The 13,683-nt window shown below is 44.1% G+C and overlaps 1 protein-coding gene, 1 long non-coding RNA gene and 1 pseudogene across 2 annotated transcripts in view; 2 read left to right on the top strand and 1 right to left on the bottom strand.

Annotated features, from left to right (window-relative positions):
- Window positions 1-434: 434 nt before the first annotated feature.
- Window positions 435-13,683, bottom strand: part of LOC129527078 (uncharacterized) — a 60,559-nt gene continuing 47,310 nt past the window's right edge. The window contains exon 3 of the long non-coding RNA XR_008671970.2: window positions 435-628. This is a non-coding gene — a long non-coding RNA (uncharacterized lncRNA). The remainder of the gene's footprint in view (window positions 629-13,683) is intronic.
- On the top strand, window positions 6,662-6,922 carry LOC101126027 (small ribosomal subunit protein eS27-like). The gene has a single exon (XM_019010557.4). The coding sequence runs from the start codon at window positions 6,668-6,670 to the stop codon at window positions 6,920-6,922; it is 255 nt and encodes an 84-aa protein (XP_018866102.2). The 5' UTR covers window positions 6,662-6,667.
- On the top strand, window positions 7,960-8,876 carry LOC109023409 (large ribosomal subunit protein uL18-like; annotated as a pseudogene).

The following is a 13,683-nucleotide window of genomic DNA, read 5'->3' as shown; positions in this document are numbered from 1 at the left end:
GTGCACTGCAGCGCAGACCAGGGCGGGTTTGGCCCCTGCTCGCGGTCACTGCGCCCCCACACGTCACCTTCCCAGAATACCCCGGGCCGCACTGAAATGATGGTGTTATTACCTGCAGGCAGGTATAATGGTGGCAGGTAGGAGGAAAGCTCCCTCATTTTCACCAGGTGGCAGGCATGGAACATCCCCTGAAACCTTATGCAGTAATCTTGGTTTTTCTTCCCTAGCCTCAAAAAATAGTTCGAAATTACTAAATTCTCCTCTTCGGGAGAGTCCAGGAATAGGAGTTTTAAAATAATTAAGACAACATAACATCTACTGTAAAACATACATCCATTTAAAAAGTATTTGATCCAGAAGGAACTAAATCATTGACGGAGAAAAAAATATGACATCATAGATCTCAAAGGAAATGTTCATTTCTTCTATTCCTACTTACCTGGAAATTTATGGCCTTTAAAAGCTGATTCTGAGAGATGAAGCCACCTGGACTTCGTAGGTCAGGTGGGGCCTTGGAGAACTTTTCTGTCTTACAACAGGTTTGTAAAATGCACCAATCAGTGCTCTGTAAAAATGCACCAGTCCATGCTCTGTAGCTAGAGGTTTGTAAAATGGACCAATCAGCACCCTGTAAAACGGACCAATCAGCACTCTGTAAAATGGACCAATCAGCAGGATATGGGTGGGGACAAATAAGGAATAAAAGCTGGCCACTCCGCCCCAGCCACCAGTGGCAACCTGCTCGGTCTGCTTGTATGCTGTGGAAATTTTGTTCTTTCGATCTTCACAATAAATCTTGCTGCGGCTCACTCCTTGGGTCTGTGCCACCTTTAAGAGTTGTAACACTCACCACGAAGGTTCAGAAGGTTTGTGGCTTCATTCTTGAAGTCAGTGAGACCACAAACCCACAAACCCACCGGAAGGAACCAACTCTGTACGCAATTCTTAATTAAAATTTCAAACACGAGCGTACTACTTCCTCAACAAATGCTGACACCTAATTTAATACTGTTACCATTATATGATCTACCTATAATCCATGTACACATATACTATGAAGCATATGTAGAAACAAACATCAATGTATGTATGTATATATATATTTTTTCTTCTTTTTTTTTCTTCTAGAGACGATCTGGTTCTATCACATGGGCTGGAGTGCAGTGTTGCAGATCACCGCTCACTGAAAACTTGAGTTTCTGGGCTCAAGCAATCCTCCTGCCTTAGCCTCCTAAGTAACTGGGACTACAGGCTGAGTCACTAAGCTTATGTACCTATCTGATCTCTCTCCATCTCTCACTCTCTCTCTCTTTCTGTCTCTGTCTTTGTCTCTCTCTCCCCCCACTTTCCCTTAAGTTTTTAAATTTTTTCACTTTGAAACATTAACCCACATTGCTCCTTAAAAGAATAAGTCAACCAAGGCTGGGCGCGGTGGCTCACGCCTGTAATCCCAGCACTTTGGGAGACCGAGGTGGGTGGATCATGAGGTCAGGAGTTCAAGACCAGCCTGGCCCACGTAGTGAAACCCCATTATCTACTAAAAATACAAAAATTAGCCAGGCTTGGTGGCGGGTGCCTGTAATGGGAGGCTGAGGCAGGAGAATCACTTGAATCCGGGAGGCAGAGGTTACAGTGAGCCGAGATTGTGCCATTGCACTCCAGCCTGGGTGGCAGAGTGAGACTCCATCTCAAAAAAAAAAAAAAAAAAGTCAACCTGGCCAAAAAAAACACCACAATGTGTGTGTATAATCAGATGTATATCACTGATTATTCAAGGAATAAAAAACTATAGAACTAGCTGAATATCATTCCTAAATTTGTCACAAGGAGTTTTATAATTTTGGAATTATTCCCTGCCACCCCTTAAAATTTTTATAGTAGCAACATTCTTCTATAATTACATAGATTTTTTAAAGTCAAATTACAAATAAAAAGATGAGGAATTTATAACTTTGGGAACAGTTTGTTATATTGTCAGGCTTATGTTGTAGAATGCAACAAATACAAGTTTATGCTATATTTTTGTAGGATGAAATCAGAACATCAACACTGGGAAAACAAACTGATTGGACAATAACATCAAGGTTGAAGAGAGCTCCACTGGAGAAAAGGGAGCATAATGCATACAGGACGGATGACAAAGTTTCTCTGCTTAACCCAAATTTACCCAGGCTTCTCCTCCACCCATCTGTGGACCTCATTATAAAATCTAGTTTTAACAAGGAAGTCTGTTTATCAAGAACTCTCTTCTCGGCCGGGCAAGGTGGCTCAAGTTTTCAGTGAGCGGTGATCTGCAACACTGCACTCCAGCCCATGTGATAGAACCAGATCGTCTCTAGAAGAAAAAAAAAGAAGAAAAAATATATATATACATACATACATTGATCCCAGCACCTTGGGTGGCCGAAGCGGGCAGATCACGGTGTCAGGAGTTCGAGACCAGCCTGACCAACATGGTGAAACCCTATCTCTACTAAAAATACAAAAATTAGCCGGGTATGGTGGTGCACGCCTGTAATCCCAGCTACTCAGGAGGCTGAGGCAGGAGAATCACTTGAACCCAGGAGGCGGAGGTTACAGTGAGCCGAGATCACGCCACTACACTCCAGCCTGGGTGACAGAGCGAGACTCCATCTCAAAAATAAATAAATAATAAATAAATAAATAAATAAATAAATAAATATAAAAAAGAACCCTCTTCTCCTTGATATCTGATCACCCTTGATATCTGATCAGGTTCATCTTCCACCATCTTCCAAGTGATACATGACCACTCTGGCCCATCTTTAACAAGAATCTTGTTAGGTGTCAGTTTAGCCAGAATCCCCCTTATCCCTTATGTTTCCTTTTAGTAATTTTGCATTCCTTCACCCCCCACACCCCAACCCTGCTTCTTGGTTATAACGTCCCTTTTTCCCATGATCTATTTGGAGTTCAGAGCAATCTCTCTATTCCATTGCAAAATCCCATTGCATTGGTCCCTGTATCTATCACAACGGTCCTGAATAAAGTCTTCTTTTCCATGCTTTAATAAGTATCACTGAATATATAATTTTTTCAGTTATTCATTTTTGGTCCCCTGGACCTCTCACCCAGGACCTCAGTGTGCACCTTTGAAACCTTGTCTTTATTCCTAATAAGTTGATTGGGGATCCACTGGTGAATTAGACTCTGGAGCCATTGATTGCTCTGGACAAGTGTCCACTGAAGCTTGTAAGGATAGGTTTTAATTTTTTTTATTTATTTTTATTTTTATTTTTTTGTGTGTGGAGACGATCTCACTATCCTGCTATGTTGCCCAGACTGGTCTCAAACCCTGGGCTCAAGTGATCGATCCCCTTGCCTCAGCCTCCCAAAATGCTGGGATTACAGGCATAAGCCACCACACCTGGCCTTGATTCTTAAGAATTCAGAGTATAGTCTGAAGCTGGATTAGACTCCCAGGCATCTTTTGAAAGGTACTTCCTGGAATGGAATGGTACTTCCTGGCTCTTTGTAGGGTGAAAATTATTTCCTGACCGTTGGGCTGCACATCTGTTCTTCCTGGCTCTTGTGGGAGGCCAGAATATGCCACCCTAAAATTGGAAGCATTGTTGAGCTGAAGACAATTAAGAAGAAGCAGATGCAGGGAAGTTTTTTGTTCTTCCTTTACTGACCGAAAAGCAAGGTATAGAGTTGCGAAGACAAAAGGTACCCTCTCCCTCCCCACTCTCCACACTCACACTTTTACCAGGGAGAACAAAGGCTAACCACTGAAGAAAACTTTAGACCCTGGTCAGCCTGGAAATGATACCAAAGGAATTTATAGCAACATGCTTATTAACTAAATTTATCTGCAATTTATTTGCCTTTCCATAAGTTGTCACCCCTATGGACACAATCTCCTTTTTCTTTATCTTTTCACTTCTCTAAAAATGTACGGTTCTCTGCTGAAGATGCTATATATGCTGGAATTCAAAGCACTTCTTTGATAACTATTCATTCTCTGGGTATTTTCCATGTGTAGATGAAATACACACATTAATAAACTTGTTTGCTTTTCTCTTGTTAATCTTTATTTTGTTAAAGGGGTCTGTTTGGACTAAAAATAACCTGAGTGTTATTTTTCCCGTATACTCTTTTTCTTTGTTTTTTTTTTTTTTTTTTTTTTTTGAGACGGAGTCTCACTATGTCACCCAGGCTGAAGTGCAGTGGCGTGATCTTGGCTCACTGTAGCCTCTGCCTCCCACCAGGTTTAAGCGATTCTCCAGCCTTAGCCTGTCAAGTAGCTGGGATTACAGGCATGTGCCACCACGCCTGGCTAATTTTTGTATTTTTAGTAGAGGTCGTCTTTCACCATGTTGGCCAGGCTGGTCTCAAACTCCTGACCTCAAGTGATCTGCCCACCTTGTCGTCCCAAAGTGCTGAGATTACAGGCGTGAGCCACTATGCCCAGCCCTCATACTCTTTCTTGAGTGGGCATGATTCCTTAACTCCCTGAGATAGAATATTTTTCCTCCTGGCTCTGTTTTCCTGAGTATCTTAGTCCGTTGTACTGCTATTAGAAATACCTGATATTGGCCACGCACAGTGGCTCACGTCTGTAATCCCAGCACTTTGGGAGGCAGATGGGGCCAGATCACCTAAGGTCAGGGGTTTGAGATCAGACTGGCAAACATGGTGAAACCCTGTCTCTACTAAAAATACGAAAGTTAGCCGGGTGTGGTAGTGCATGCCTGTAATCCCAGCTACTCAGGAGGCTGAGGCAGGAGAATCACTTGAACCCAGGAGGCGGAGGTTGCAGTGAGCTGAGATCACACCACTGTACTCCAGCCTGGGCAACAAAGCGAGACTCTGTCTCAAAAAAAAAAATAAATAAATACCTGATAATGAGTAACTTATAAAGAACATAAATTTATTTGTCATGTTTCTGGAGGATGAGAGGTGCAAGATCAAAGCAGCAGAAGGAGGTCTAAACAGGGCTGCTGTCTGTTTCCAAGATGATGTCTTGTTGCTGCATCCTGTGGAGGAGCCATAACTATGTCCTCGCATGGTGAATGGGGCAGAAGGGCAAGAAAGTACTCCCTTTAAATTAATACACTTTTATAGAGATGTTAATCTCATGCATTAGAGCAGAGCCCTCATGGCTTAGTCACCACGCAATTGCCAAACCTCTTAATACTGTTGCATTGGGCATTAAATTTCCACACGAATTTTAGAAGGGACACCATTATTCAAACCATAGCACTCCACCCTTGCCATGACATGAGAATTCATGTCGTTCTCACCCACAAGAATATGTCCATTCCATCTTAGTAACTCCAAAATGTCTTAACTCATTCCAGCATCAACTTTCAAGTCTAAGTCGAAAGTCGCATGTAAATATCATCTAAATCAGATATAGGTGATGCTCAAGGTACAATTAAACCCGAGACAATGGCTCTCCAGCTGTGAACCTGTGAAGTCAAACAGATTATGTGTTTCCAAAATACAATGGTCGGACAGGCACAGGATAAACATTCCCTTTATAAAAGTCAGAAATAAGCCAGGCATGGTGCCTGCAGTCTTAGCTATTCAGGAGGCTGAGACAGGAGGATCTCTTGAGCCCAGGAATTTGAGACCAGCCTGGGTGACATAGCTCGACCCCATGGCAAAAACAAAAGTTTGGTGGAGGAAATAGGCAAGAAGATAGGGGTAACATGTCCCACATAACTTCAAAACCCAACAAGGCCAACAAAATTCAATCTTGAGGTGTGAGGGTCAGCTTTTTTGATTCTCTCACCTTACAGAGACACTGGGGTAGTGCTTAGGTTCCCAAGCCCCCAGGGGACCCTGCTGCCATGACTGCTGGAGTCAGCCCATGCCACAGTTCTACAGGTTGTAGTCAGGTGTCTATGTCTATCACAGGTTGGAATACGCACTACCGGATCTACAGGTCTGGGTCTAGGAACTCAGGGGTGGCCCTGTCCCTATGGCTCCACTGAGTATTGCCCTAGTGAGGGCACTCTGTGGTGGCCCCAACCCAATAGTTCTCCTGGACATTGCCCTAGTGGGAACTTTCTATGGCAGCCCTGCCCCTACAGCAGTTCTCTGATTGGGCCCTGAGGCATTCTTCAAGGCTTCTTTGGAAATTAGGTGGAGAAAGCCATGCCTTCACAGCTGTGGATTTAGCATGCCTGCAGTTAGCACCACATGCATGCTGCCCCATGTTTTACTACTTGTGTTTTCTGGAGGAGTGATCTGAGCTGTACCTGGGCCCACCTGAACCACAGATGGGAAGCTTTGCTTGACTTCAGGGAGCAGACACATGAGGCAGCATAGTCAGTGAGCCCCAAGTTCCCACAGGCATCCTGGGTTGCACTGGAACCCTGGGCTCCTTCCTTAAAATTGTTATTCCCTCAAGGACCTGGCACTTTGGGCCTGTGATGGTTGTGGCATTCTCAGTGTTCTCTGAAATGTCTTCAGGGTCATTCTCCCATTGTCTTCATGAATAGCATCTGGCATTCTAGTCATACTAATCTCCTTATCAAACGGTCAGTTGGCCACACAGTTGGTTTTGTCTCCTGAACTTATTTTAAAAATTCTTTACAAGGCCAGGCTGTTAATTTTCCAAATCTTTATGTTCAACTTCCCTTTAAAAATAATTTTCTTTGGCCCTTTCCAGCAGTGACGACCTACCCACAAGAACATGCTTCTTGCAAAGGATTTCCTTCATCCCTCTCCAGAAGAGGAGAGGAGGAAACACAAGAAGAAACACCTGGTGCAGAGCCCCAATTCCTACTTCATGGATGTGAAATGCCCAGGATGCTATAAAATCACCATGGTCTTTAGCCATGCGCCAACGGTGGTTTTGGGTGTTGGCTGCCGCACTTTCCTCTGCCAGCCTACAGGAGGAAAAGCAAGGCTTATGGAAGGATGGTCCTTCAGGAGAAAGCAGCACTAAAAGCACCCTGAATCAAGATGAGTGGGAAACCATCCCAATAAACACATTTTGGATAAAATAAAAATAATAATAGTCTTTGGCCAGGTGAGGTGCCTCACGCCTGTAGTCCCAGCACTTTGTGAGGCTGAGGTGGGTGGAACATGAAGTCAGGAGTTCGAGACCAGCCTGGCCAATATGATGAAACCCCATCTCTACTAAAAATACAAAAATTAGCCGGGTGTGGTGGGGGGCACCTGTAATCCCAGCTGCTCAGGAGGCTGAGTTAGGAGAATCACTTGAGCCCAGGAGGCGGAGGTTGCAGTGAGCCGAGATCGCACCATTGCACTCCTGCCTGGGCGACAGAGCAAGACTCCATCTCAATGATAATAATAATAATAATTACCATTTTTTTTTGAGATGGGATCTCACTCTGTTGCCCAGACTGTGGTACAATCATAGCTCACTGCCGCCTCGACCTCCTGTGCTGAAGCAACCCTCCTACCTCAGCCTGCAGAGTAGCTGGGACTACAGGTGTGTGCCACCATGCCCAGCTAATCTGCTTCCCTTTTGATTATAAGTTCTATCTTTAACTCAATTTTCTCTTCTCACAGTTTACTATAAGCAGTTAAGAGAAGCTATGCAGTACCCTGAAAACTTGGCTTAGAGATTTCTTCTGCCAAATGTCCTAGTTCATCGCTCTTACATTCTACCCTCCAAAAAACTATTAAGACACAGAAATACTTCCACCAAGTTTGTGGCAGGGCAGGCTCCCATTAGCAACCAGAACAGTCAGTTTCCACTGACCCTCTATTATAATTCTAATGAATGTATAAGTTAAACATTAAAGAACTGGAGAAACAGGTGACTGAGCATGAGGGCTGGAATATTAAAATAAACGCATTAAAATGGGCTTTCTTAGCCTAAAGTCTGGTTGAATAATAAAAGCATTTTACACAGATACCTTGTTCCAGGTACCCACTTAAGATTAAAAAGCCTTCCCCTTCTCCCCGCCCCAGCGCCGCTGTGCCTGCTGGTCTCTGTTGAGCTGTGGACGCGGGTCTCTGTTCTGCAGGATGGAGTTTGTTAAAGTTGTTGAGAATAAGCCCTACTTTAAGAGATACCAGTGAAATTTAGAAGACGATGAGAGGGTAAAACTGATTACTATACTCGGAAACGCTTGGTGATACAGGATAAAAATAAATACAACCCACCCAAATACAGGATGATAGTTCGTGTAACAAACAGAGATATCATTTGCCAGATTGCTTATGCCCGTATAGAGGGGGACATGATAGTCTGCACAGCATATGCACACGAACTGCCAAAATATGGTGTGAAGGTTGGCCCGACAAATTATGCTGCAGCGTATTGTACTGGCCTGCTGCTGGCCCGCAGGCTTCTCAATAGGTTTGGCATGGACAAGATCTATGAAGGCCAAGTGGAGGTGACTGGTGATGAATACATTGTGGAAAGCATTGATGGTCAGCCAAGTGCCTTTACCTGCTATTTGGATGCAGGCCTTGCCAGAACTACCACTGGCAATAAGGTTTTTGGTGCCCTGAAGGGAGCTGTGGCTGGAGGCTTGTCTATCCCTCACAGTACCAAACGATTCCCCGGTTATGGTTCTGAAAGCAAGGAATTTAATGCAGAAGTACACCGGAAGCACATCATGGGCCAGAATGTTGCTGATTACATGTGCTACTTAATGGAAGAAGATGAAAATGCTTACAAGAAACAGTTCTCTCAATACATAAAGAACAGGGTAACTCCAGACATGATGGAGGAGATGTATAAGAAAGCTCATGCTACTATACGAGAGAATCCAGTCTATGAAAATAAGCCCAAGAAAGAAGTTAAAAAGAAGAGGTGGAACCATCCCAAAATGTCCCTTGCTCAGAAGAAGGATTGGGTAGCTCAAAAGAATGCAAGCTTCCTCAGAGCTCAGAAGCAGGCTGCTGAGAGCTAAACCAAACAATTTTCTATGATGATTTTTCAGATACAGACAATAAACTTATGCACAGCAAAAAAAAAAAAAAAAAAAGATTAAAAAGCTTTCCAAGACTCTAGAGAAAGATTTCCAGACGCTAGTCCTAGTTAAAGTTTAGATATAGATTGAAGGAAACACTCCTGTTTGGAGGTGCAATTCCACTCCTAGCATGGAGCTTAAAATGTATATAAGCACTGGAAAAAAACTTGTAACTTTGAGTTGGTATGGTGAGTTACTCCGGCCTTCTCCCTGTAACCAGCTGCAGAAATAAACTCCCTTCTTTCCCAGACCTTGTTCTTTCCAGGAACAAATCCTCTGCCACTTTGTAACAAGGATGGCTTTTCCTCCAGTTTCCAATAAGATATTCCTCATTTCCATCTAAAACTTCATCCGAATGTCCTTTACTGTCCATATTTTTTCTAACATTCTGTTCACAACCGCCTAGATAATCTCAAAGACGGAGGCTTTCTCTATGGCTTTTCATCTTCTGAAGCCTCACCAGAATCGCCTTAATGCATGGCAAACTAGCCTTCTTCTAGCATGCACTTCCAAACTCTTCCAGCCTCTACCCATTACTCAGTTCCAAAGCAGCCTCTACATTTTTAGATATTTGTTATAGCAACACTGCCACTTCTCAGTACCAATTTCTATCTTAGTCAGTTGTGCCGCTAAGCATAATAACTGAGCCTAGGAAATCTATAAAGAACAGAAATTTGTTTCTCACAGTTCTGGAGTCAGGAAGTCCAATTACGCCATCAAGTCACTGGCATAATTTGTGTCTAGTAAGGGCTGCTCTGTGCTTTCTTTCTTTCTTCTTCTTCTTTTTTTTTTTTTTTTTGAGATGGAGTCTAGCTCTGTTGCCCAGGCTGGAGTGCAGTGGTGCAATCTTGGCTCACCACAACCTCCACCTCCCGGGTTCAAGTGATTCTCCTGCCTCAGCCCCCCGAGTAGCTGGCATTACAGGTGCCCACCACCATGCCCAGCTAATTTTTGTATTTTTAGTAGAGATAGGGTTTCACTGTGTTGGACAGGCTGGTCTCAAATTCCTGACCTCATGATCTGCCTACCTTGGCCTCCCAAAGTGTTGGGATTCCAAGTGTGAGCCACCGCACCTGGCCTACTCTGTGCTTTCAAGGTAGTGTCTTGGCCAGGTGTGGTGGCTTATGCCTATAGTGCCAGCATTTTGGGAGGCCGAGGTGGGAGGATCACTTGAGCCCAGGAGTTTAAGACCAGCCTGGGCAACATACTATTTCACTGAAGATTACATTTCAACATGATTTTTTCTTTTTTTTTGAGATGGAGTCTCGCTCTGTCACCCAGGCTGGAGTGCAGTGGCACGATCTCAGCTCACTGCAAGCTCTGCCTCCTGGGTTCATGCCATTCTCCTGCGTCAGCCTCCCGAGTAGCTGGGACTACAGGCACCCGCCACCATGCCTGGCTAATTTTTCTATATTTTTAGTAGAGACGGGGTTTCACCATGTTAGTCAGGATGGTCTCGATCTCCTGACCTTGTGATACGCCTGCCTTGGCCTCCCAAAGTGCTGGGATTACAGGCATAAGCCACCGTGCCCGGCCTCAACACGAATTTTTGAGAGGGCACCATCATTAGAACCATAGCAGTGGGGATTATTCTCTGGATACTTGGCCTGGAAGTCCTTCCTCCATAGGTATTATTCCCTGACTTCCTGGGCTGCGAATCTCTTATTCCTAGCTCTATTTAAGACTGATCCATTCTCTATATTGGATTCTGCTTCTCCCTTGGGATGTTCTCTGTCATCTGAATCCCCTCTTCTCAAATCCCTGCTTACGATATGCTTTGCTGACTCTGTCCACCTCTTTTTTGGCATTATTTTACCCTTCAGTTCTCTTGCCTCCTTTGATATTTCCCCCTTCAAGCCCCTACCTGCTTCGTCCTCCCTCCCTCTGCCCTCCCCTGCCAGCCTTTTGTCTCCTCCAGTCCCACAATCACTTGAACTTTAGGGCCCTCTTCTCCTAAGGGACAGAAGATCCTGCAAAATCAACTACCTGAGTCAGAAAAGAAAAAAACCTAATTAGAAATAGACTGGATGACAACTTCTAGATGTCTGCTCAGCCATTCACCTAAAATTTCGTTAATAGCCTCCATAAGAATGACCTCTGATAATAGGCACTTACACCCCCTTGAGTCTCTGTAAATAATGCCCCCAAATATGGCACTTCAGAAATTGAGATAATAGATGCAGGAAGCACACTCTTTGACCTCTTCCCCCTGAAGTGGGTCATAAAAGAATTCTCTGACCTACCTCCCCTGGAAGCAGGTCATAAATTCCTCACTCAGGAGCGGTCCTTTTCTATACGCAGAGACCAAGAAGAATCTGAACAGATCTGGCTAAGTTCTCCTCAGATTATTGCCACTAGGTCATACCCATTTGTTTTCCAATCACACATTTGCATAGCTCTCTGTAAAAACAGATTTTTCCAGCCATGTACGGTGGCTCATGTCTGTAATCCCAGCACTTTGGGAGGTCAAGGTGGGTGAATCAGTTGAGCTCGGGAGTTCAAGACCAGCCTGGGCAACAAGGCAAAACCCCATCTCTACAAAAACAAAACAAAACAAAAATTAGCCAGGTGCGGTGGCACCCACCTGTAGTCCCAGCTACTCGGGAGGCCGAGGTGGAGTATGGCTTGAGCCCATGGAGGTGGAGGTTGAAGTGACCTGGGATCGTGTCACTGAACTCCAGCCAGGGTGACAAAGCCAAACCTTGTCTCAATTAAAAACAAAAACGAAAACAAAAAAACCCAGGATTCTCCCTGGTTCTTTTGATCTTCATTTCTAAAAGCTCCCATGTCACATAATACTTTTAGTAACTACATTTGATATTATTTTTTCTTATTAATATGTCTTTTGTTATAGGAGTCTCACTCGTTAACCTTGTAATGGGTGATGAAAATATATTACTTTTTCGTTCCTACAGTTTCAAATAAATCACCTTTGTGTCTGTTGCTGGGTGGGCCCCTCAGGAAGTTCACCAGAACACTGGATGTCATCACCAAAGACATACAAACTGTAAACTAGGAAAACTCATTAGACTGTCACTGCCTTCCTAACTTCACCATCTAAAGATAAGCTCAAGTCTAAACAATCTTGACTGGCTGATCTCTGGACTCAGAAGCTGAGTTTACAGTTTATTCCAAATATTAATCTTTGTTTTTCTTTTATTTTCACTAAACTAAGCTCCTCTCATTAAAAGCCTGGCAGCTACGACCACCTAGCAGTTATCTTCTACCAAGTCCCAACAAATGTTACAGCTGATTCTTAATGAACAAAACGCAACTCATCGACAACAAAAAAAATTGACTAACATTATTAAAATTAAATAATGTGTCTTTTTTTTTTTTTTGAGATGGAGTCTTACTCTGTCACCCAGGCTCGAGTGCAATGGCTTGATCTCGGCTCACTGCCACCTCCGCCTCCCGGGTTCAAGCGACTCTCCTGCCTCAGCCTCCTGAGCTGCTAAGACTACAGGCGCATGCCACCATGCCCAGTTAATTTTTGTATATTTAGTAGAGACAGGGTTTCACCATATTGGCCAGGCTGGTCTCGAACTGCTGACCTCATAATCCCCCCACCTCGGCCTCCCAAAGTGCTGGGATTACAGCTGAGCCACCGCACCCGGTCCTCCCTGTTATTTTTTAACATCTATCTTAAAATCGGATGGGATTTCTGAGCCAGTCAAGGAAGAGTTCTTGAGCTAATTTGGTGGATTTAATTTTTAATTTTTTTTTTTTTTTTTGAGACGGAGTCTTGCTCTCTCACCCAGCCTGGAGTGCAGTGGCAGGATCTCAGTTTACTGCAACCTCTGAATTCTGGGTTCAAGCGATTCTCCTGCCTCAGCCTCCCAAGTAGCTAGGATTACAGGCACATGCCACCACGCCCAGCTAATTTTTTTTTTTTTTTTTTTTTTTAGACGGAGTCGCCCTGTCGCCCAGGCTGGAGTGCAGTGGCGTGATCTCGGCTCACTGCAAGCTCCACTTCTTGGGTTCACGCCTTTCTCCTGCCTCAGCCTCAAGAGTAGCTGATGCCCAGCTAATTTTTGTATTTTTAGTAGAGACAAGGTTTCACCATGTTGGCAAGGCTAGTCTTGAACTCCTGATCTCAAGTGATCCTCCCAAAATGTTGGGATTACAGAAGTGAGCCACCGTGCCCAGCCAGGATTTTCTTTCTTTCTTTTCTTTTTTTTTTCCCAAGAGGGAGTCTTGCTGTGTTGCCCAGGCTGGAGTGCAGTGGCCCGATCTTGGCTCACTGCAACCTCCGCCTCCCAGGTTCATGAGATTCTCCTGCTTCAGCCTCCTGAGTAGCTGGGATTACAGGCGCGCGGCAGCATGCCTAGCTAATTTTTGTATTTTTAGTAGAGACGGGGTTTCACCATGTTGGCCAGGCCGGTCTTGAGCTCCTAACCTCAGGTGATCCACCCGCCTCAGCCTTCCAAAGTGCTAGGATTACAGGCATTAGCCACTGTGGCTGGCCTGAACAGATTTTCTAATAAAATATGAACTATGCATGTGTGCCATTAAAATATACTCCTGTACATCCATGTTTGTAATTGAAATCAGCCTAATAGGGTTCTCATCAACTGTTAACTGTAGTATGTGGTATTAAAAGTGGTTACGGGGCCAGGCTTCCCTGCATTTTTACTGTGCATTATCCTGAATTGTGTTCCCTCACACACTGCAGCAAAACATAGCATTGTTTCAGTTTTCGAATATATTTAAAAAAATATTCCTGCTGAAATGAACTTAGTCGTTTCTATGTTTT

Source organism: Gorilla gorilla, chromosome 16 (assembly GCF_029281585.2).
Source record: "Gorilla gorilla gorilla isolate KB3781 chromosome 16, NHGRI_mGorGor1-v2.1_pri, whole genome shotgun sequence".
NCBI lineage: Eukaryota > Metazoa > Chordata > Mammalia > Primates > Hominidae > Gorilla > Gorilla gorilla.
This window is presented reverse-complemented; position numbering and strand designations above follow the sequence as displayed.